The sequence below is a fragment of the Mytilus californianus genome, unplaced genomic scaffold (genome assembly GCF_021869535.1).
Source record: "Mytilus californianus isolate M0D057914Y unplaced genomic scaffold, xbMytCali1.0.p SCAF_3, whole genome shotgun sequence".
NCBI classification, from domain to species: domain Eukaryota; kingdom Metazoa; phylum Mollusca; class Bivalvia; order Mytilida; family Mytilidae; genus Mytilus; species Mytilus californianus.
Window position 1 is genome coordinate 50,564,957 of NW_026262679.1, and position 26,518 is coordinate 50,591,474.

General features: G+C 32.3%; 2 protein-coding genes across 2 annotated transcripts in view; one reads left to right on the plus strand and one right to left on the minus strand.

Annotated features, from left to right (window-relative positions):
• The first annotated feature begins 3,042 nt into the window (after positions 1-3,042).
• On the plus strand, positions 3,043-9,397 carry LOC127734805 (uncharacterized). The gene is made up of 9 exons (XM_052244820.1): positions 3,043-3,206; positions 3,739-3,948; positions 4,130-4,297; positions 4,785-4,868; positions 6,263-6,472; positions 6,845-7,012; positions 7,665-7,727; positions 8,251-8,368; positions 8,892-9,397. Exons 1-9 carry the CDS (start codon positions 3,149-3,151, stop codon positions 9,130-9,132), a joined length of 1,320 nt encoding a protein of 439 aa, XP_052100780.1. The 5' UTR covers positions 3,043-3,148; the 3' UTR covers positions 9,133-9,397.
• A 9,408-nt stretch (positions 9,398-18,805) lies between these two features.
• LOC127733521 (uncharacterized) overlaps positions 18,806-26,518 on the minus strand; it is a 30,265-nt gene continuing 22,552 nt past the window's right edge. Inside the window, exons 10-16 of the mRNA XM_052242873.1 lie at positions 25,277-25,423; positions 24,510-24,711; positions 23,688-23,872; positions 22,412-22,669; positions 21,464-21,635; positions 20,019-20,139; positions 18,806-19,108 (exon numbers count right to left, since the gene is read on the minus strand). Of these exons, the coding sequence (XP_052098833.1) occupies positions 18,916-19,108; positions 20,019-20,139; positions 21,464-21,635; positions 22,412-22,669; positions 23,688-23,872; positions 24,510-24,711; positions 25,277-25,423 (1,278 nt within the window). The 3' untranslated portion in view covers positions 18,806-18,915. The remainder of the gene's footprint in view (positions 19,109-20,018; positions 20,140-21,463; positions 21,636-22,411; positions 22,670-23,687; positions 23,873-24,509; positions 24,712-25,276; positions 25,424-26,518) is intronic.

Below are 26,518 nucleotides of genomic sequence, written 5' to 3' on the forward strand. Positions count from 1 at the left end.
CTTCTAAAAACTACAAAAAAACATTAAAAAAACACTAAGAAAATTAACAATTAAAAAACCAATCTAAAAATGGAATAGATTTGTTTCACACTGGTTCCACTGTTTCCAAGCAAACGAATATATAATCTTCCTTGTATGCGCATTTATTGAAATTGTTCCAAATAATGCAATCCAATCGGTATGGAGACAAAAATTAGGCCACTCAATCAAATTACTTGTAAGTTATAAAGTTGTTCAATACAGTGTGACTGTTTTCCTGTAATTCAATATTGATAGGTGAATAAGTGACACAGATTCGTGACTGATTTTTTCGATATTTACAACAATGTCAATGTATTACTAAAAATACCTTGGTTAAAAAAAACTTGAAATGTTCTGAAGCTGCATAATTCATTATTTCGCTGACACTTATGTTTAGTTCGCGTGCATTTTATTTATTACCTATGAAATACAAAAACAAATCAGCTCTTTTAAATGTAGCTTGTATAAGCATAACCTCCAATGCCTGAAATGCCTGATGTTACAGTAACAATAATTATATATTGAAAAAAAAACCATTTGTATGTAAAAAATTTATAATTAACTCATCACAGACTTACTTTTGATAATACATATATATATGATAAAACGCATGTTATAAAACATATAAAATATCATTTTCAAATCCTGGCTAATCTTTTTCAAATATGTTTTAAAACTATTTTCATAAAATGAAACAACAAATTAACAAGAGAAAATGACTTTTGGTTAAATTGAATGTGTCCAACATTGGCGAATAAGATAAGTAATGATCTTAGGTATGGGTCTATGGTAACGATTATATTCATGGTGTAACACCACTAATTCGGGCCCGGCCAGAAAGCACATACCAGAAAGTAGTAAATATTCAACACAAAATAGTTCCTACGCATGGGTGTAACTTTCAAAATATGTAGAATATTTATGTAGTTTTGGTATCAAATGAAAGCTGAATGACTGGTGATCATTGTAAAACACTTTTTGACCTATAATTTTGAATAATAAAAAAATTGCATGAAATTTAAAAAAGAGGGTACATTTTGCCTGTTTGTCAAATCTGGAGTACCTGTTTTGGTACATCCGAAGTTCCGTGAACCAGTTCTTTCTTATATGCCATTAAAGGTATGTTGATTTTTCAGTATAAGGCACCATGAAGTGTTGCTTTGACATGCAATGATTGTCACTTTATTTGAACTTAAAACAAAAGAGCTGTGCCTGCTTGAAATTGATGAATTTAACATACAAAGCAATAGGGCCATGAATTAGTTGTGTACTTCCTCATACTGAAGGCCGTACGGTGACCTATATTAGTTCCTGGTGGATATTTTTTCCATTGGAAATAATACCACATTTAAGATCAACATTTGGTCATTCAAGGAAAAATTTTGCGAAATTGAAAGAAAATATAGTTTCTGATAATTTGCAAACTTTTAATATGTTTACAAACAATAAACACACAATCAAAGTTTGAAATTTCCGGCAGCAGTTATCTGCAAAACCCATGTAACTCGCATGCATTATTTCAAAAATCAATGAAGAAGTTAATACTCTTTTATTTTTGGACAAGTATTTTCCTTTCCATTTTTCTTTGTATAAATTCCTTGAAATCCATGACGCATCGACAGTAATATACATATCAAACTAACGTAGACGAAATAAGAACCAAAACAAACACCATTAGGGAGAAAAAAATAATAACAGGGAGGTACAAGAAAAAGAATGGACAACGTAGATACAAGTATCTCGTCTCAGGAAGGGATAAATCCTGCTTTGTAAAAAATCACTCTGATTCAAACAAAAAAAAATTCTCTGAAATTGACATTATCAATATGCATGATTTCTTGATTAACAACATATTTGTTACGTTTGAAGGAGGTGTTTTCAACAAACAATCGGCAGCCTCATGGGAACAAACTGAGCCCCTCTTCTTGCCGACTTGTTCCTTGATTCATATGAGGCTTACTTTATACAGGAACTGCTTAGGAAGAAAGAACAGAAGTTAGCAGTACCCTTTAACTTTACTTTCCGCTATAAAGATGATGTTCTGTCACTAAATAATTCACAATTTGTTGACTATGTTAACAATGAGGGTCGATTGAAAACAAAACTTTACGACAAAAGAGATGAGTTCAGCTTCCCAATTGCGAACTTTCCATTTCAATGTAGCAATTTACCAGCAGTGCCTGCATACGGAGTATATATCTCCTAGTTGATACGATATTCCAGGGCTTGTATTTCCTATCATGATTTCCTTGATAGAAGGTTGGTGCTCACAAGGAAGCTATTAAACCAAGAGTTCCAAGTGGTGAAGTTGAAAGCATCCAATAGCATGTTTTAGGGACTCCATCACGAGTTGGTTGACCGTTATATATTTTTTTCTCGCTTTCATGTTGTAAGAAAGAAAGAAAGTAAGAAAACGAAATTGAATATTTTAGAGTTGGCATTTTACCCATTTACCAAAAATACTGTTTTGAGGTCACTTTATGCACTTAGAATTAACAAAAATATGTAATCATATTGATTCAAATTTTACATACGATGTTGCCGTAGTGTGAATTCCAGTTAACTTTGAAATTCTTTTTTAAGTTGTTTCATTTAATTGTTTTCTACAATTTGTTAACCGAATTTGGTCTTATCCAGATTTTGCAAAACTTTTTTGATTTTTTTTGGTTTTCGTTGATCTTCAACTATTTTATCTATCTTAAAGTTGTTTTGATTCAAATGCCATTTGTGTGTGTCTTAAGACTGAACATGCGTCTGGCGTACAAAACTATAAGTGTGGTATCTTGAATGATTTTGTAAATATTAATATATTTGTACAAAATACAATGCTTTAGTTTGCTTGTAGACTTTTAAGGTTCGTAGATTTTTGTTAAACTTCCTTTCAATTTACTAATTATAGGTACTCAGTTTATTAATAAATGCCTTGTCCTGTTTGGTTAAACAGGCCAATCGTTTAAATAGCTGTAATTGTTTAGTTTTTCAATTGATTTGTTATTTGAATAACCAAACTAGGAAGGGATCATATCTTTTTGTTTTATTGTTTTTCTAGTTCTTAATTGATATATTGTTATTTCAAACTTATGGAAAAATAAAAGAGTGTATTCTATATACCTTAGTTAATGACAACATGAAGATATTACTGTTCATCACTATTGCTTTGTCTGACACATCTTTTGCCTCTGATGGTATGTACTTCATTATTTAATGCAACGTTCATTAATCATAAAAATAATTTATTATATTAATAATATTATGCAGTTATTTTTTAAGCATTTTACTCTGTTCCAGAATTTAACTGCAAAATCATGCAAACATAAATTAATTTTAAAAAATATCCCAGATCAAAAATATTTTTCTGAAATAACTTATTTAGCAAAAACATTGATTATAGTCGTACAACTCTTCAACACAAAAATGTTAATCGCAACGAAAAATCACCCCTTTAGAAAACACCTTTAATATACATTATTAAATTAACACATGTCAGCGCCATCAGTTGCTAAATCTTTATATAAGAATGATTTTTGTTCCCATTCCCAAGCCGTACTTGTTGTATAGTTCCTCTTGTATTTAATTGCATCATTATGTTACATTGTGACATAGGACTTTTGTAGGGCAGTGAATCAATATTGATACAAACAACCTGAATTTTCGAGTACTTTTGTATTTTCTATAAATCATTGATGATTTCACCATGTTTTCTAATTACACTTTCAGAATTAAATCCATGCGTTAACTACACTACAATAAACAATGTTGATCGTAGAGCAGTTGGTAATATTTTGAAGTTAGGTATAGTTCCTTCCCTAAGTGATGATTTCCTTGACAATGAATGGTATCGGATTAACAGTGATGCCGGAGAGCAAATGCCAACTAAAGCACCAGGGCTGTTTCATTGTGGCACATGGTATCCGATTTGGCTAAATGGTAAGATAATATTAAAAAGTTCATAACATGTATGATTGTTATATATACTAGTAGCATTATATTGCTTATGTTATTTATTCCATTTTAAAAGGGCATGGTCTTAGATTCGATTCCTTTTTCAGACCATTGCGGAAACAGTTTCATGTCGTCTAAAGTTTTGCTTCAATCGTTTTTATTTCAGGGACTCTCCCAAACAACGTCGGTGAAGAAATTGAAGGACAAGTTTGTCTACAAGGAATTTATGAGGAATGTTTTACCTCTTGGACAATAGGCATACAGCTTTGTCCTGGAAATTATTTAGTATACAACCTGGTCGAAAGTACTAATGCAAATTCAGCATACTGCTTCGGTAATGTATCTTCTTGTAATAATTTTAAGTAGGAAATACTATTATTTTACATTTAGCAACTATAGGGATTCCGCACGAACAACGATGAATCAAAATGCTGACGAAAAATACAGGAACAGTAAATACAACCTTAATTTACTATATTTATGATTGTGATTATCTCATGGTACAATAAAATGCTAATACCTCGTTACGTTTTATGAAATACTAAACTTTTTCTTCAAATCAAGCAGATCTATCACAAAATTTTAAAACTTTTGGTTGCAATATCTTTTTTTTATTGATATGGCCTACCAACTGTTTCTACTCGATCCCCAATGATGACATTAATAACATTGGTGTTTTAAATCATAACCCTGGGATCTTTGAAGTGGTTTTCTAAGGAAGCTTTGAAAACAAAATTGAAATAATTGATGTCAGATTCTTGACATACAAAAATTGTGTAAGACATATTGTCAATAAAATATTTATTATTTATATAAAAAAGGCACAGCCGCTGTTAATAAAGAACTGACAACAACATATGCGGCAACCACAACACAAACTAGCGTTACTGACAACCAGGTCGGAGGTAAGTAGAAAGAAAAAAAATTAGTACAACTTCGGATGGAAATCAGTAATAAAATAAATGTTTTCAGAAGCTATCTGCTAAATTTCTCGGCAAATCGTTTCATAATTTGTCTATATGTAGTAGCATGTATGTACAAAACCGTGCTGAAGACAAAAGTAAGTAAGTACCTGATAAAATTCGTTATTTCTCTTCTAGATGTATTGGTCATATCTTTTTCTCTCATAATTCATCTTTTCAGTGAATACTAACATCCTATATATCCCAGTGAATTTGAATGTGCCTTTCCTTATGAATTGATGATGATAGACACCTGAAAACTGGGATCTTTGACGCTCCTATAATGTATTTACTAATTTGTTTGATCGAAATGACTTATTTTAGGATCATGTCGTGTTGCTCATTGTTATCTCTCTATCACCTATAGCTTGAAGATTATAGCAAAGTATTGATTAAAACTGTCATTGAAAGGCAAGTCAACCATAAGAAATTGACTGCCGATTCGGTCATTTTGATTTTTTTGTCTTGTGTGGCTGACCCTTTTGGTTTCCTTTTAGTTGTTTCTCTTTGACTACTTTGATTTACAATACTAAGCTTGAAACAAGAAAAGGAAAATATCGACCTTAAAGGGCAATAATTTTTATAAGGAGTTCGCCTGGTGATACCTGCTAATTTGAATTATTTGTGGATCTTGACATTTTTGAACTTAATCTTTCTGTCTATCTGTTATACTTTTCATGAAAATAGAAAGATAAGTATGAAACTCAATAGAAATATACATTTAAGGGTAGATAGATCAAGATCTGCTGCTATTTCTTAATTTGTGTGAATTTTGCTGTAACCCTAGTAGTTTTTTTTTAGATGACATTCAAAACTGTAGTCTTACCCTCTGCTGTATTTGGAAACAGCGGACATGTTTTGTTAAAGAATCATACACCTGGTCTACCTCTGTTTGACTTTCGTTTGATTTGGAATGTTGTGCGCCCATGTACTGTCGGTTATATATTTGTACTAATGAGCTTTCAGAACAGCAATACACCATCTATATATACAAATATAAGATGTGGTATAGCTACCAATATGACAACCACCCATACACAAAAAAACAAGGATGTGAACAATTACATGTCACTTTACGGAAGTCAATATTTACTAAAAATGTTCTCTATTTGAAGCTGAACATATTATTTAGATATTTATTTTTGTTTTGCTTAAAAGTCTATGCTGACATACACCGATATCTTTTTATATGTATTTGTTCCAACACATGAATGTTTCATTACGTCAATACATACCCCAGATCTCCTTGTATTTCTGTCTCGTAGAAAAAATTATCAAACCGAATGATGACACGCACAATTTGATAAATAATTAGAATTTATTTTGCAATATTCAAGGTTTTGAACCATGTATTGATCACAAACTGATAGATTTTCAAGAAAAAAGGGCTGAAGCTAATATTTTCAAATTTGGAGAAGACGTTAACATCAGTGATGACCTTTTAGACAGTGGTTGGTATCGTGTTCAGAGGGATGAGTGTGGGAAAATGCCAATTACCGCACCAGGATTGTTACAATGTGGAACATGGTATCCTATTTGGCTGGATGGTAAATACTAAAACAATAGCTAATGTATTTTAATATTTTTACATTATAGTAATATTTTTTTAAACATATAAAATGAGAGTCTTAATTTTGTAAAATATTTTTAGTTGAGGTTAAATTTAATAAATAAATGAGGAAATGCCAATGTCAGACAATGAGACATCTATCCATCAGAAACTAATTTACATTAATGTATCTACAGATCTTATCAGTACTGTGATAAATTGATGATACACACTTTAAGAATAGGTCGAACAAACATAAAGACCTATTTCCGATAGAATGCCACAATGCAAAAGTTGCAAGTAGATAAGGAATTTGTGTCTAGAAACAATTTATTCAAATTTTATCTTACTTTGTTAACATTTTAAAAAGGTCAGCTACCAGTCAGTGTTGGAGAGCAATCCCAAAGAAAAGTGTGTATGAAGACGTTTACAAATAACTGTACTTACTCCTGGAATATTGGCATCAAACTCTGCGATGGAGGTTACTTTGTATATAATCTGTTGCGGAGTAATATTGCTTTGTCTGGATACTGCTTTGGTAAGAACTACAACTTTAAATTCAAAGATGAGACCCGTTAAATTATACAGATAAAAACATATTAATTTGTCTTTAATTCGGAATTTTTTTTCCATCTTTCAACAGTCAGCGTAGCAGGCGTTATATACTCACTGATTCAGTTAAAATGATAATTGTTTTCGTTGAACTGCCAATTTTAGCGGCGTTTTAGTTCTGATTTTGTTGAGGTAAAATTTCCAACTAACAGCTGTAGCTACCTAGGATTCTAAATCATTTTGACCGCTTTCCAAATTATGTGTCCATTTTCTATTATTTAAAAATATGCTGCAAACTGTAGCCGTTTATTGTTTGTTCAAGTTTTACCAGCGGTGGTTATACCTGTTAAACTATTATTACCAGGCCAAGTTGTGCCTTTACAAAATCTATCTTGACAATTTGAAATTTGTTATTGTTTGTGTCTGGAGGCACGCTTTTTTGGGGAGGAGTCAAATGTTAGTGGCTGGTGTAGTCTATTTTACTATTTAGTATTTTTTGTGATTCCTGTAATCTTTTCATATATTAATCATAACTACAATTACTTAAATTAATTATAACTTGAATTTTAATGTTCGAGCAACAGTTTCTTGTCATTCTTTTGAGAAAAGAAACCACTATCATGTATTTTACTTATTAGGTACATCAGAAATATGTGCAGTAGGGAATTCGGATGGTATTAAAGATGTTAAAGATACTGAAGGTACATTTATAGTAATACCCTTGCTATTTAAGACAATAGTTTTACGATGTACAATTTAGTTTCTTTGATGAGGAGGGGTAACTGCATAATAATGTACAATAATCCAGTTCTAAATTTGGTCGATAACGTTTTGTAAAAGTTTAATGTTTGATCTTTACAACTTCTCTATCAGTTAAGATATCAATATTTACTTTAGATACATTATATCATGAAAAATTGTCTTATATCTTGCTTCAGATATCATTTAGAGATTGGAATACAGAATCATGGCAATGCTAAAAGTCTATTTGACCTCTCAATCCGATTTGACAGTTTTGGAAAACTACTGGTCGATTTTGAAAATATGTCATGGATGATAATATATCTTGTAAAGTGACAAAAGGTTACGATATATTGAGATAGATAAAATATTGACTACGAGGGAGAATATTTCGTTCCAAGTAAAAAAATATACTTTAACTATCAACTTTCATTTTATCCAGCGTGCATTTCATGCCTAACAAATGAACTATAAATATTTCAGAAAGCAAGGCCAACATACTAATGATAGCTTTGATAGTAACGATTGGAGTTGCTGTCCTTGTTGCAATTGTCATTCTCGTTTTATTGTGTAAGAAAACGAAACAACCAGAGAAAATCCGGTTAGTAAAAGTAATATATAAGTTTTCGTTATAGAATATGACAACACAATATGCCAACAATGATACGATCAAATAAAGATGCATTTTAAATTTATTTTACTATTAAACGAAATAGTGATGAAAAAACGCAAATATACTAGTATGTTATTTTTTGCATGTTTATTACATATCATTATTACAGCTTCAATATTCAACCAAGTTTCTTAAACTAAACTTTATTTTTCAATAGAAGGGAAAGCATAAGTCCGAACTCATAGTTTTTTTGTTTTTCAATGTAGAAACAAATTCAGTACTTAAATACGGAATTAATTCCAGATGCTGTATAACAAAGTTTTATATCCAATCATTTCAAACAAATAAAACTAATACAAAATCGTAAGCAGGGTTTTTTTTTTTATTAACATCAATAGCTTCTGTTATTCATTTTATTATTTGAATAAACACACCAAATCGGTTCTTCATTCTTAGATTTTAGAAAATAATATCATTGAATGTCCAACCTTTTTCATATATGTAATTTAAGAAATTATCTTGTTGGAGGCAAGACGCAAAATGGAAACGTACAGAAAATGAAATGTAACAAAACGGATGACAGTCCACCACCATATAAACGCGGAGTGTCGATTTCTAGCCTATCACCACAAATTCTTCCGGACAAACCACCACCGTATTGTAGTCGAGAATGTTCAAACGTCACCATTGGGGAGGTAAAAGCTGCATGTAAAAATGTTGATCCATTTGCAATGTTTACTGTCAAACATTAACATGCAAAATGTAACCTTGATGTTATATCATAAATGTCATGAATACATATACCGAACTCTTTGTGTTTTTAAAAAAATATTCTTTTAGACCTTGCCTACTTTAAAGTATGTTTCATTTTTGAATATAACATTTATTTCATTCTTATTGAGACTGTGTGAGCAAAGTTTTCTGTGATCCTTAATTTTCATTACCATTTTTAAGCTTACATTATTTTTGTTGATATCGTTTTTGTTTGTTTATAGAAAAATAAAATGTAGCAGTACAGAGAGATTTACTCTTGTCAGTATACCATTCACAAATGATAGTTATATAAAAAGGAGATGTGGTATGATTGCCAATGAGACAACTTTCAACAAGAGGCCAAATTATGTGGATGTAAACATATATTGGTCACCATGCGGACTATCACAATTAGCAAACCCCATACACTATTTAAAGCTTTAAAAGGCATTTAAAACAATTAAAAAACAAACAAAAACGAAAGTAGATTATGATAGACAGCAACGAAACTGTTAAAAAATCAGTTGGGATTGCCTCTTTAGATCAACACGAAGCACAAACACAACTAACAAAAAGACAAAAGACACAAACTCCTGATGCAAGAGTTCTTTGATGATGGATTGCGTTTCCTATCATAATTTGCCTCATAGAGGGTTGCTGCTCAAAAGGAGCTATTAAACTAAGAGTTCCAAGTGGTGAAGCTGAAATCATCCCGCAGAATTTTTTTTGGAGGTTACACGAGTTGGTTTACCGTTTTGGAATGTCTTTTTATCGGATATATTTAACTCGTCGTAACCACAACCCCTTTCCTCGAATATCAGCTACCGAATTTCACTTATTTACGGGGTTTTTACTTACATACGCAACACGACGACATATGGAGCAGATCAGTTTACCCATTCGGAGCACCTGAGATGAACACGTTATTTTGTGGGGTTTTTGTTGCTAAGTCTTTAGTTTTATATACTGTTGTTTGTCCTTTGGTCATTTTCGTTTTTTGCCGTGTCGTTGTCAGTTCATTTTCGATATTTTATCAGTAAGTTTATATTGTAGTGAAATATGCAATTCTGTAACATTTTTGGAGTCATGAGACGATCTTTCTGGTCCGCTGCTTTTTTTCTAGCGTGTTGTTTTTAAAACTATTTCCTCTACCAAAAATTCAGAGAAAATAACATATTGGTTATCATAGATTTACTTTTTAGGACAAACCAATTTATCAAATTTATAGAGAAGACAAAATACTATTTATCCTTATCAAATTTTTAGTGTAGCTATGTTCCCTATTTTCCATTCATACTTTAAATCTACTATCTTTGATTTTTAAATCAATTTATGTATATAGTTCTTCATGTCTGAATAAATATTTTAACATATAATACATGATTTAAATTGAATTAAAAATGAAGGTTTTGATTTGTTAAAGTTCATATTATGATTGTAGATGGTTGTCTAAAATATATCTCTTTTAAAAATTAACATTAACAACTGAAATAAAAAGCAAATAATAGAAAGTGTTTATATTAATTTCGGAGAAGGAAGTGTTTCAAATATAAAAAGAAGAGAAACTAACAACTAAAGGTCAACGTACGGCCTTCAACAATGAGCAAAGCCCATACTGCATAATCAGCTATATACAGCCCCGAAATGACAAACGTAAAACAATTCAAACGAGAAAACTAACGGCCTAATTAATATGCAAAAAAATGAACGAAAAACAAATCTGTTACACAGCAACAAACGACAACCACTGAATTACAGGCTCCTGACTTGGGACAGGCACATAAATACAGAATGTGGCGGAGTTTAACATGTTAGCGGGAACCCAACCCTCCCCCACCTGGGACAGTGGTGTAACAGTACAACATAAGAACGAACTATAAAAATCAGTTGAGAAAGGTTTAACTCTTCAGATGGATACAAATAGAAATACATCTAACAAAAACACAGAGTAGACGTGGCCGGGTACTTGTACATCCCAAAAACAAAAAGACACTAAGTACAGAACTTAGAGTACTCGCAGTTACTGACAGCTAGTTCAAAGCCAATAACAACTAATAAAAAAATATCATGCATCTAAGACTAAATTGTTATTGTAGAAGCGATAGAATAACTAAAATTATTTTTTATTTGCTTCACACCAGGTCAATGTTTACCTTTGTGATGTGACCACTTCCTGATATGTTTTTATTTGTGTTCCAGCTAAAAGCCAACACAAATATACTTCAGTAATTAGATACTTTATAAATAATCCACTGTTATAGACCTGTGACGATTGAGAGTTTGACATATTGTCCTATATTTAGAAAATATATGTCTATTAATGAAGACACCTTTTCACTTTAATAGAATTTTAAAAAGTGGCTTGTGAACTAGTGTGTTAAAGAAAATATAAACTAGAGGCTCTTAAATGCCTGTGTAGCTCACCTAGGTCTATGAGCAACTTAAGTAATGGATTCTTTCCAACATTTTGGACTAGAATAGAAATATGACAAAATCTCTTTTTTGTTTATCTTTTATTGGTGAAGTTTTTTTCTGTTTACAGTTTCTCTCTATTTTCTTTCGTCTTTGCCCAAAACACAAAAAACGGTAAAAAAAATACCAATAAAAGCAATCATTCCTATAAATAGTAGACGAATTGCAGCAAATTATTTTTTTTAAATTTTAAACATATTTCATTAGTTATCACCTGTTACATCAACCCTAAGTTGCCCAGGGAGGCAACTAAGGGGGCCCCGAATTTTTAGTCTCATTTGTAGGGGAAAAAGCAAATGATGACAAAAAAACTCGCATTATAAATAATTAAAATCTATCTTTATAACTATCATCTATCTGTGTACAAATGTACATGTAATTATCATCTATCTATATATTTATACATCTCACCATAAATAATCATTTGAATAAAGTATTTATTCTATCTGTATATTTTTTCACAAGAGCTACCTGTATTTATTAATCGGTTTCAATTTTATAGCACATCACTAATTACGGTAAAATTTAATTCTGTGTAGATCTTGTCTTACTGATCATTTTTGCTTTTTTAAGTGTCTATCTATCTATTGACGTTTTCAAGATAAAAGGCAAAACCTAAAATATTAGTAAAAATCGTCATTAAAGAGCAAGGAGTCGACTGATGATTTCGGCAATATGACTCATTGGTACATCAAGTCTCGCTGATCATTTTTGCTTATTAAAGTATCTATCTGTCTATGATAGTTTTTCAGATATCAGGCAAAAACACAAAAAATGGTAAGCCTCATTATGAAGAGGGCAATAACTCCAAGAGTCAGAAGATTTCATGAGTGTGTGTAAACGGACTACGGGTGCCAAATGACGAGAAAAAGCTCAAATGGCCTTATAGGCCAGGTGAGCTAAATACATAAAAAGAATGTTTTAAGTGTTCAGATTGGCGTTAAACTGTTTGGCAGGTTTAGTTTATCGGCCTGTTATTAATATGTGTGTGTGTGTTTTCCTAAACAATCAGGTCTCTGTTAAAACGTCGCATTCATAAGTTAAAAAACTGTGTGAATGATCGACCAAATTCCGTTTTCAGAGACAAAAGAGGCTGTGAAATGTCTATCATCTCTTCATGATAAGTATGTTGTTGTTCCTGCGGACAAAGCTTCAAATAATATTGTCTTTGTATGTAAATCGTATTACTACGAGTGTCTTGTAAAAGAATCAGGAATAAATGAGCACTCAGGTAATCCCACATACAAAAGCATATCATTTGACAAGGATGAGATTTTGGCGAATCATAATTCCTTCATGGCTTCAATGAACATTGCATTGAACAACAAATCGGAGAACTTACCTTGTTTGTATTTGATACCTAAACTTCACAAAATTCCGTACAAACAACGGTACATTGCCGGCTCATCTGCAAGTTCCACTAAAGAATTGTCCATAAGATTGACTAAAATTCTGTCCTCAGTGAAAGAGGGTCTTCAGAAATACTGTGAAACTGTTTACTCGCGTAGTGGTATTAACCATATGTGGATTCTTAAAAACTCTAACGAACTTCTGGATAATTTTAAATCTCGGTCTTTTTCTGAAATTAGTTCTATAAAAACTTTTGATTTTTCAACCTTGTATACCACCATTCCCCATGTGAAATTGAAAAACCGTCTAAAAGAAATAACCCACAATGCTTTTCAACATAAGAATGGTAGCATACGCTATAAATTTATTACTTTGGGATACCATAAGGCATATTTTGTTAATAGCGAACAAAAGGGTAAAACATGCTACACAGAGGAACAAGTGATCAGTATGATGGAGTTTCTTATTGAAAACATATTTGTTGAATTTGGAGGTAGACTTTTCAACAAATTGTCGGCATTCCTATGGGAACGAACTGTGCGCCTCTCCTTGTCGATCTCTTCTTATTTTCATATGAATCGGAGTTCCTTCAGACACTTGTCAAAAACAAGAAGATCAAAGAAGCCAGGTTATGTATTTCACTTTCAGATATATCGTTCTTTCCATTAACAATCCGAACTTTTCTGATTGGGTTCCATTAATATATTCCCCAGAACTAGAAATTAAAGAAACATCAGACACGGCTTCCTCCGCCTCATTTTTAGACTTATACCTCGAATTTGACATACACAGTCATCTCAGTATCAGAATCTATGACAAACGAGATGTTTTTAATTTTGAAATTATCAATTTCCCCCACCTTAGTAGCAATATACCAACTTCACCTGCATATGGGATATACATTTCCCAACTTATTCGGTATTCAAGAGCTTTGTAAAACGTCACCAGTGTATGAGCAGACAGTTGATGAACCAGGGGTATGTCAAAGAACGACTCGTTCTTTCTCTAAAAAAGTTCATCGGAAGGTACCAAGACCTTGTTGATATATATTCTGTATGAACTTCACAAATAATACACGATGGTCTTGAAGTATAAATTCTGCGTACTGACGTTGTTTATCATCTTATTAACGTGTCATAGTATTCTTATATTTGTCTTTATTAATATTACTTTTACTGTTAAGTCTGTTTTTTTGTGATATCCATTTGACATGACTCTGTACTTATGTATCCCGTCATACTTTAAACGACAAAATTATTTTAATTTTATTAATATTACTTTTATTGTTAAGTCTGTTTTGTTGTGATATCCATTTGACGTGACTCTGTACTTATGTATCCCGTCATACTTTGAACGACAAAATTATTTTATATCTACCTGTGTGACGTCAAACGCGCGATTCTACGCCAGTACTTGAAACCTTCCATCCTTTATGAGTAGATTTACATAGATAAATAAAATCGTATAATAAAAAAGCAGAATGAGGATGTTGAATTTGATGTTTGCCTTTTTGTGCTTCTTTGTTACATTTGTTTGTTTTTATAGTGATAATGATGATAACACAATGTTGACTGTGTACCCCTATTTTTGACATTGTACCTATTGTGTCTGTTTTTTTTTTTCACGCATCGTTGTCAATATGATGAAATTTGATGCAACTGTCATACAAGTGAGAGGTTTAGCTAGCTATAAAACCAGGTTCAATCCACCATTTTCTACATAAGGAAATGCCTGTACCAAGTCAGGAATATGACAGTTGTTATCCATTCGTTTGATGTGTTTGAGCTTTTGATTTTGCCATTTGATTAGGGACATTCCTTTTTGAATTTTCCACGGAGTTCAGTATTTTTGTAATTTTACTTTTTCCTACTTTGCTAGTTTGATTTTAGAATTTCTTTTCAATGGGGGTGACCCTTAAAAAAAACCCAAATAAAGCACAATTCAGAATAGATCCATATTTTTAGTACTATTAGGCAATATATATTAGTTACTATTAATCAAAATACTTCAAAATATCATATTTATCTTAGTTCATTCTTGTTACACGTTCAAGTATAAAAGAAACAAGAAATAAAAACAAGACCAAGAACAGATTTGGACCTGCACCGATGCATGCAATTAACTGATTTAACATGTTTACTGGAAGGGACATCGATCAAACAACTGTATCACTAGCCTGTGTCAACAGTGAGGTAGTGAGTTCGAATCCTGTACGTGGAAGTTAAGTTTGATTCCAATCTTAACTACTAGGATTGTCATTTTCTAACCGTAGGTCCCTCGTTTCTCCAGTCACTCTAGAATCCTCCATCAATTAGCACTGACCGCCTCGAAACAATACAATAGTGTTGAAAATGGCGTCAAACACCAACCAATCAATCAACGTATACTGAAGCATAGTTGAGTATTCCCTTTAATGGAAGCGACGAAAAATCCGAAATGTTCCTTGTATAATGAGTGTTGCAAAATTTCAAACTATCGGCAAAAGGAAGTGTCTGCACTCAAGGACTGCGCCATGAGCGCATGATACGCTGTCCTTTAAGCTCGTCTTTTTACTTCAAATGAAATTATATGATAAGCTAGAAATACTGTGAGCACAGCTCAAATAGACCCCCACCAAAACAAAGGACATGCACTCACAGTGATACCAATTGATACAAAACATGAATAATTTGGCACTATTTTTCAAAGAACAAAATTCTATAACCGTTCAGAGTGTAAATAATGGACAGTTTTTGATAAAGTTCGTTAACTCAGCAATTTCAAAAATGGAAAGGGAACTTATGACAATATAGATAAACCATTCACCAAAATTCTTGAAAATTGCTTAAAGCATTTCTGAATTAAATTGAAATCAACCACCTTTTTATGAATAAAATCCCATAACTCGGAATCGTAAAATCTAAAATTTATAAACATTGAAAGAACTTCTGTCAATAGACATAATAGAGAGGTGAAAGATACCAGAGGGACATTCAAACTCATAAGTCGTAAATAAACTGACAACGCCATGTCTAAAAAAGAAAAAGACTAACAGACAAACAATAGTACACAAAACACAACATAGAAAACTAAAAATTGAGCAAAACTACTCCACCAAAAAAATGGGGGTGATCTCAGGTGCTCCGGAAGGGTAAGCAGATCCTGCTGTATATGTTGCACCGGTCGTGTGTTGATAATGTTAGTACAAACCCGGTAATAGGTCTAATTCGATACAGGTGATATTCCGCTATCATACGTGAAACGAATATTTCATCACGGTCAACTAACTCGTGATTGCGACCGTAAAACTAAAAAAAAGGTGATTTCAACTTCACCACTTGGAACATTGTGAGCACCAACCTTCTTTCAAGGAAATCATGATAGGAAACACAAGCCCTGCAATACAGTATTATATACTGTGAATTCATTTATTTTCGTGGGTACCAATTTTCGTGGAATAAGGAAAACTTGCATTTTCGTGGATATTTGTTTTCGTGGTTTTGCCAAAGTCTGCATGAATATCCATAGAAAATTTGTAATTCGTTGGACATTAGAATTCGTGGTTGCCGGGCAACCACGAAATCCACGAAAATTGGTATCCAACGAATAATAATGAATCCACAGTATACTAAGTATGCAGGCGCTGTTGGAATGTTCCTACAAAGAAATGGAAAGTTCACAATTGGGAAGCTGGAATCATCTCTTTTGTCGTAAAGTTTTGTATTCAACCGACCCTCATTGTCAATTTCTAAGTGTTATGCAAGATGAAAGGCAAACATAACTGTATCTGTTTTATGCTTTATCTCAAGTACGATAAGATAGATGCGTTCAACATAGACACACAATTTTGAATTATTTAGTGAGAGAACATTATCTATATAGCGGAAAGAATTGTTAAAGGATAATGCTAACCATTTTCTTTTTTCCTAAGAAGTTCCTGTATGAAGTCAGGCTCATATTAATAAAGGAACAAGTCGACAAGAAGAAGGGCACAGTTTGTTCGTATTGGAATGCCAAAGTTCAATGAAAAATTGGTGAAAGTGTTTTTTAGTTATTGTTCGAATATTAACAACGGACGGACGGATGGACCACGGTATACAATTATGCGTCTTGTCTGACGACTGGCGTATAAAAATTGCTTTCACGCTACAACCCAGCATTATTAAGAAGCAGACCAAATACAAAATTGTTACCTTCCATAGAACCTTCAATATAAACAAAATTTGTGTTGCAAAATTTTAAAATATCGGCAAACAGGAAATGGCATCACTGCAGATGCAAAAATTGCTTATTTGCTATAGCTTAACATTATAAAGCTGCAGACTAAATAACAAAATCTTTCCCTTTAATAGAAGTCAAGATAGTTTGACGATTTTTTTTAAATATGAGTGCTTGCCCTACAATTTAAAATTACAAAGCTGTCATGAGCATGGTTAAGACATACATATATGCATACAGGAGCATCTGTGTCTCTGAAATTTCAATCAAAGCATTTTCATATTTTCATATGAGCTGACTTTCATTGAGAATTTCAAAATAAATACATAAGATGCTAAAAAAGTATAAACGGACGTCGCATAATACGTCGTTGTTATCAAGAGGTATCTCGTAAAATTTCATTTTGAAAGTATAACGGTATCAAACACGAGAAAATGTACTGTACCATTTTAAACTGGTAAACGAATTCAGATCTGAAATGGTCATTCTTATTTGAACAGCTTTCAAAAGACTGAACAATGAATTATTACGTCATTTTCAGTGGTAAAGTCAATTTTCAAATCTGCAGTTATGCTCTGATTATCAGACATTTCACTTGCAGTCAATTAAGGTTTGATCTGTGTATGTGCAGACTTTTCAGCAGTTGGAATTTACCTGTTCACATCAACATTATCCTGAATTGTCTGAAAAGCTACTGAAAAGTCCCGAATTGACTATAAGCGAACTGTCTGAACAGTCCCGAATTTACCACTATTCTTAAGTCTGAAAATTGAATGAAATACTGTACATTACTGTATAATTCATGGTTCAGACTTATCAAATTATGTTAAGATCAAAATGATCGTTTCTTTTTTTCTTCGTAATTTTGATAATACTCATTCAATTGAACCATTAAACAGTTAATGTCATTTAGTGAAGAAATAAAAAGAAAAATGCAAAAATTCATTACATGCCATATAACAAAAAAGGCACATGATCGTTTCGTGTAGATTTAGGTATATAGATATGGTTATCAATATATTACTCCCGTTCTGTCAGTTAAACCCTTGCAAAAGTGGGTCGTTTGTTTGGCTGTAAGAGTTGTACTAATTTGCAACCCTTACAACAACACTCTGAGGAGTCCGTAGGTGGCCTGTTGCATGGTGAATGTTCTTCCCCTACCCAATATACCCTTATTTTTGGTCAACGAGATTTAAGAATACAGTTACAAAAGAGGGTTTATACCAGGGAGACTTTCAAAACTAGTAATTCGAAATAAACCGACAAAACCAAGGCAAAAAACGTAAAACGACAAAATGGTGAACAAGTACAAAAACACTTTACAGAAAACTAAAGATTGAGCAAATGAACCCCATCAAAAACCGGGGGAAAACTCAGTAGCTCCAAAAGGGTAGGCAGTTCCTGCTCTATATGTAGCATCCGTTGTGTTGTTCATGCAAATACAAATCTAGTGATAAGTCTCATTCGGTGATGCTATTTTATAGGTGTACGTTTACAGACTATCTCTGCAGTTAATGGCCTAATAGAACAAAGAATGATTGTATTTTGATTGAAAACACTGGTATTCCAACTATAATGGTTGATTGTTCAAAGAATATAATTTTCAATATTTACATTTTGTAACTTGTATCGTTCAAAATGAGGAAAAGGATATAATGATAGTCTCCAATTTTATTAGGAAAAACATGATAGATTGGGGAAATTATTATGCACACTAATTACAGTAAATGATGATACAAAATAACTTAAATTTAACTACAAAGCTATTTTCCAGCATAAAAAAGTTGCACGGGAGTTCTTGGTCTAGAATATGTGTCAGTTTCCAAATCAAGGGAAAGATTTCCCACAGATGCGTTTGTGTTCTCCCTTTGATATTGGGTTAGCGGCTTATCTGACTTGTTAGTACCTTTTGAAAAGTCATCGGTATACTCATGGATAATATTTTCGATACCATGCCTACAAAATGAATTTATTATAATTGATAAAAAGTTACAGTCAAAGTTCAAGTAATAATACACAACGTTGAAATAAAAAAAAAATATGGGTGGAATGAATTTTAAGAGATGCAAACGATTTCATACTAAAAGGCATATAAATTAAGATATAGCTTAAAAAGAAAAAGACCAACAGACAAACAATAGTACACAAAACACAACATAGAAAACTAAAAAATGAGCAAAACTACCCACATAAAACAACAGGAAGGGTAAGCAGATCCTGCTCTACATGTTGCACCCTATCAAATTAATCAAAAAAAATTTACATAATAATACAGTCTAACTATGGCTTTAATAATATGAAAATCAGGAGATGTGGTGTGATTGCCAATGAGACAACTATCTATCTTTACGTTTAAGACCAAGCGTATCATTTCCATTAGATATCGTACTATTAAGGGAACAACAATTTAATTTCAAGGGGGCGTGGTGGGGAGTTATGTTTTTCCTAAATGAATATATTGTTCCCCAATCAGATGAAAAATAATGTTTTGGTCAAGCAGATGACAAAAAAAAAATATTCTGAATCCTGATTTTCCCCATGTCTTATAGTGTTTTAATTTTGAGAAAAAAAATTTGATTGATAGCGTCGAAAATCTAACAAAAATATTTCTGACTCATACAAAAAACCTTAACTCCCTCCTCTCTTAAAGTGAAATGGTTGCTCCCTAAGTAAACTCGTCAAATATGCATATCAAATAAAGTTACACATAGAGTTTCATTTGATGTTGAAATTTTAGTTTTCAGTGTATTGTATATATGTACGTTAATTATGATAAAAATCTTAAAAAAAGTGTGCATTTGGGCACAATTCAATTAAGCAAATTCTTCTTAACAAGTTCACCATATTTTAGCAGTACTGTACTCACCCTTTGTTCTTGCAATTCTTTTTGAAGAAAACAAATCCGCCAATTGCCAGAACCATAAACAGTAAAACACCAAAACATCCTCCAACTATTGCTATTGAATTACTTGAATTGTTCACATTATCTGTTAAAATATATGAGGCATATATTAGATACTTTTAAAATTATGATGCGAATGGTGATGGTGATCCAAATTTTTTGGACCCCGAGACGTCGACTGAACAAAAGCTTCTAGAAGCTTCGATCGTAGTGAAGAGATATTTGATGTCAATTTTCAAGTTTTCCGTTTGACCCTAACAGGGAATCGAAAGCAACCACCAATAGATATTTGGACGGCAGATACGTCGTCTGATTTGTACATTAACCAATAAATGTAATGTCCCCATAATGAATTTTTGACCTTGTGTGGATTCGCATGGCGGTTGGTGCATAAATTGTACAAAACATTGTTTGAGTACATCTCCGACATAACTATATCCTTATATTCGAAACATAAACTGTTCTTTTGGCTCTAAACTGAGTATTTTGCAATCATAGCTAGTAAAATTAGGAATCTCGCTTCCTTACTTTTTTTTATTAATATGTATATGCTGAAGGCTATATTGATTTTCTCCTGTTACTTATTAATATTTGTCAAAGATCTCTCTAAGAATATGTGCCTACACATTATATTTGTTTTAAGCTGCTTACATATTCTTCAATGTTACATTTTGTAAGTATATCACAAAGAAACTGTTTATGATACTAATATTCAATTGCTTCAATTTCGAAGGGAGACTTGTATTAGTACAATAAAAAGTCACAACTAGCGATGACTTTAATTGACACGTATCGGCGAATTCATGATAACTCAATGATTTCAAATTTCAAATTGTCAACATCTCATTTTCTGCCGTAGCCTACCCTTTGCCAATCATATGACGTTTATGTATATTAATTGATTCTTTTCTCTCGTACATGTTTACGTTGTATGGGTTTCGTTAGCAGGGTTGCTCCTTACACAACTTCTTCTACAGAGTTATAAAGAAGAACGAATAAAATCGATACTACTTAATTTACGAATTGACTGACCGATACCATGTGTTTGTGTCACAACAAATTAGCGATAGTTATTTTCTGTAATTTTACCGATGGTGTCCTCTATCCGGTTATGACAACATCTCATTTTCAGCCGTAGCCTACCCTTCATATGACATTTACATATTTTAATTGATACGTTTCTCTCGTATTTTCACGGTGCATGGGTTTCGTTAGTAGGGGTGCTCCTTACACAACTTCTTCACAAGAGTTATAAAGAAGAGTAGGAATCATTCGAAAAGTTACCAGATTGTATATTCATCGTATTCGGTTGATGGTTCACTAGTCTTCAAATACCTGCAACACGTTTGTTTGCTTCTTAGTTATTATCAAAATATATATTAAGATGAAAGTTTGCCTTCAAAACTTACCAATGAAAGGAGTTGATGTTGAAGGGATTGTTGTCGTCTTCATGTTTGTCGACGTCTTAGCTTTAGTTGTCGTACTTGATACAGTATCAGTCGTAGCTGGACTACTACCTCCTCCCTCAATTTCAATAGAGCTGGTTTGAGAAGCAGAAGTTAACTTGTCTGGACATGAATCCTGTACCAACATATCAAATTCATTGTTATTTTTTTCTCGATGCATTTCAAATACTATATGTATTTATGAGATAAAGAAAGGGAATACAATACTATATACTTGTACATGTAGTAACAATGAAGTTTTCTCAAGAACAATCAAAACAAAAAATCGAGGAAAATAAAGAAATCATGATTGCTTCAGAGTATCTTATCCTCTGCCTATTTACTATAAGAGTTCTTGATTTATATACCTTCGTTCAATTATTAAACCTCAAGTTTTGAATTGGTTTTAAAAAGAGGAAATTACAAAGGGGGCAATCAAATTCATCAATCAAAGAAAAGTACAATTGTCAATATCTTATTCCCCTATTTATACGTCTTCCCGGATTTAATTAAGTGAAAGTGAAAAGATGTGGATATTTAATCATCATAGGAACAAGACAATAAGAACATTCAACCTGGATACCGGACGAGTTAAACTTATTTTTATATCAATGGAAAACAGGTAAGAGGGTTCGAGTTGCCAGTTCTTATTATAGTCATAATTATTTTAAATTATTCGTTTATATTTAGAACTGATTAAAAACTTTAAGTTTCATTCCACCAGAGTGTTCCTGGTGACGGTAAATTTAGAAAAGCGATTCGGAAGCTTGCAATTTATAGAGTATTGTTTTCATTTGTAATATGCTGTATATTAATGTATTCAGATGTTTCTAACAATCAAATTGAAATTTCTTATAGTTTGGAAGTGGTACGGGAAGGTTTTGACAATTGTGAATGATAAGTTTACATTACCAGAGAGACGCATGACAGATTTGCAATGTCACAGGAAAAGCAATCTTGGTCATAAATTATGATTTTCACGTCTTCGCCAAAGTTAGTTCCATCATTTGACAAATTTATTTCATATCCATCTGCTATCACTGTTGTTGAAAGTGATCTCTTTCGTCGTCCAGATGAAGGCAGATCACATGCAACTAGATACGTATTCTTATATTCAGCAGCGTACATCTGTTGACTAGCAGTATAGTTCCAAGACCCATCATTCCTTATCTAATTCCAAAAGATTACAAATGTTCATTTGTGTACACTAATGATTTTAAAATTAATCAATCACATCCTATACCCTATCGGGTCTTTAATGATTTAAGTCAGAGATTGTGAGTCTTGTGAACTTTTGTTTTTTCGGGCGATTATGAGTTTTACATAACTGTATAGACACAGTCAAACTTGTTGAAAATAGTATGTCGACCTCTATATATCTTTCAGTTACATTGTCATTTGGATTGCTGTCTCATTAAAGTTTACCCATAATATCCTTTTGTTAACACCTATCTCTTGTTACAATAGATTTCAAACTGATTTCCCAGTGTTTATTATAATTCGGTGATCCAAATCATGTATATAAATAGATCATACTTCACGTTCTTAAACACAACATTTTTTTTTATTATAAACATATCTTATATACCAAATCTTCTTATATTTATATATGACAATAAGTATGTTAGATACTTAAAAATCATTTTCGGAAATAAAATTCAGGATGTAAAACAGAGTGTAACAGCCACTGCTGGTGGAGATTTATTTTCCCGAGGGTATCACCAGCCCAGTAGTCAGCACTTCTGTGTTGACTTGAGTTATCATTGCTATGTTCATAATTATAAATTAACTGTTAACAAAACTTTGAATTTTTGAAATACTAAGGCTGTTCTACCTCAGGAATAGATTACCTTGGCTGTATTTGGCGGGACGTTTAGGAATTTTTGGTCCTCGGTGCTCTTCAACTTCGTACTTTGTTTGGCCTTTTTAATATTTTTTGATTCGAGCGTCACTGGTGAGTCTTTTGTGGATGAGACGCGCGTCTGGCGTTAATATAAAATTTCAATCCTGGTATCTATGATGAGTTTATTTACGAACTTTAAATTAAACAAGAAATTCACAGTATATATGATATAATTAACATAACAGTTCGGTATATGAGTTGATTTCGTTTAGATTAAGATGCATGATTGTGACACGACATATTTATGTTTATTTAAATTTTTTATTGCTAAATCCTTTTATTTACCTGAAAATGTCGCGATAGACATGTTATGTTCCTTGAACTGAAAACGCCTTGAATATTTGTTTTGGCACACAATCTCTCTCTTGTATTGCATATTCCGTTCAGTGGTATACTTATGTTTGATGGAGGCGTGGACAGGTCTTCTGAACAATCTTCCTTTCCAAAACCGGTATTGCACTTGCATATCCCTTAAACAATTTGATAAACTTTGAGTTAATGTGAAATATAACATCAAAGGAATCTAATTTGAAGTAGAATTTTGCATTTATCTTTTTCTGGGCTTATTTTACTTTTTATTTCATTTGAGTTGTTCCGTCTTGCAGCAAAACCCTCGTTTAAATTGGGAGCCACATTTGGCTGTGGGGATGATTTATACTCGCCACATCCGGTCGAAATGGGAACCGATGACTCATATGGAGCGATTCCAGTCTTTTAACCCAGTGTCCTACATTGATAATCTTTCTATTGTGTAAATTGTAAATTTTCTCGTCTCTATTATGCATGACATATTTGCAACTGGACGGTTAGCAAACAAAACACAATTGCGAAATCTTGAATGAGCTATCAGCTTTTGCATTAGGTTACTTGTCACTCTATTTAAATTCAAGATATGTAGTATGAATTAAAAAGGAATGCACCTTCATATATCCAATGATAAGAGAATGTAACAGAATGCATTTTGTTTATCATTTATAACAAATAAGTATACTTTGTTATAACCCTGTTCCGTGTTTACAATTTCATTTATTTTCAATCGCATAATGAATTAGCATGTAGTGTAATTCCATTCTCAATTTTGATAACCAAATTATAAAATATAGTTACCATTTTGACATTCTCCGTTTTGGCTACAGTTGTTGCTACAAAGTCCACTAAGCAACATTTCTGCAACAGACATTGTTGAATCTGACGTTGTGTCATTTGTGTTATTTCTTGTAAACAATGACTGGTTTCTCACAATTTCGGAATATACAGTCTGACGAACAGTAGAAATGGTGTCCTGAAGAAATCGGGTGTCTCCTGCCAACTGAAAATTAATGTTTCATTGATAAACTACGTAACATTTTCATGATAAAATTAAATAAGGTACTAATACAATGAACTGCATATTGAAATAAACAAATGTTATTTTTCAATTCATTTAAATCAAGTGAAACTAGAAAAAAAATGACCACAGGCAATGTTCCAAAGCAATAAAAAAGATTTTTTTATGTATTGCGAAGAAAGCTTGGTGAACAAAAAGTCGGAATTGCTTATTTGGACTAAAACTTTGTTTTTCCTTCGTTTCTAGCAGTCTCTCTAGTAAAGAAAAATAAGAATATCTATTTGGTTTATGGGTGTGAATCTGAACTGCTTTCAATATAGATAACGATTTATGATATGCGTTGGAGGGTGATGGATTGCATGACACTCACATCCAAAAGTACAAAATCTATTACGCACTTAAAAAATGTCATAACAAAAATATTCAAGGTACATTCAAAAAAAGGAAATTCCATAAAAACTGACAACGAAACAAAAATATAACATTTTCTTGTTTGTATCGCTGTTTTACCCTAAATTATAAGCAACAATTTGCTTTGGATACTTACCTGAATATCGGACATGCACGTTTTGATATAACCATCAATTGAAGTATGTGCAACTTCCAGTGCTTCTTCAAGTATTTCTTTCTTTAAATTTGATTCACAGGTTGATTGGGCCAAATTCTTTGTCCAACCTGCTGGCCATTCAGTGTTCTAAAAACGAATGATGTGTATGCAGACAGCTGATGTTATTAAATTAAAGCATGTTTTTTCATATAAAAATAATAAGGGATATGCTTGCAAAGTAGCCAACTACACATCAAACCAAAGGAAAAATAAATGATAAAAATTTTCAACAACAAACAAACCGACAAAATCTTCAAAATGACTTTTTGATCGACAGGTGGATTGATTTTCAATAAATAGTCGGTATATATTCTAATGGGAACTTATTTTGTTCACTCCAGCTGTCTGTCGTGTTATCAAACAGACTTAAAAAAAATCCTTCTCAAAGACATGATAATCATTAATTTCACTTTATAATATATTGATGAAGCACTGTCACTCAATAACCTTCCTTTTCAACGCATTCTTGCAACTCGTATATCATGGTTAACTTGAAATAAAAAGACACTATCGAAACTAAAGTCTGCATCATATTTTGTAGGGGGGTATACACTTATTTGGATAACTTGAAATTAGAATTTATGACGAACGTGATGATTCCAAGCATCCCATTGCCAGCTTAACATTGCGCGTTAACATTCCTTCTAAAGCAATTATTTTGTATAAGTGGTTCTGGCTGGATGACAATCAGCGTAAAATTATCTTCTACATGTCAGTAACTAAGGGAAGCCAACATTTGATTCATGAATGTATAGCCACGTAATTTCTCCAATAAAAAGCAAAAAACTGACCTTTTGCACCTAAAACTCTTCTTTAAATCAAATTGACAAATGACGTCACCTAGCTTAGGTTCAAAAGAAGATAACATCATTTCGCGAAATTTTCGTTTAATCAAAAATAATTTAACTTTGGATGTAACGCGTCTTCTGATTGGCTGACGTTGTTTTGTTTCTCAGCTCATAGACATAATTTTGTCATGTGACCGTGACGTCATCAACGTTTTTTCATGGTTTACTCCGGTTTAAAATCGAATTTAGAATTAAATTATAAGAAATGACTGTAATATTTTTTCTGTCTATTCGAAATAACATAAAAAATGTGGTGCACACTTTAAAATAACCCGCTACGCGGGTTATTCAGTGTGCACCACATTTTTTATGTTATTTCTTCATAGACAGAAAA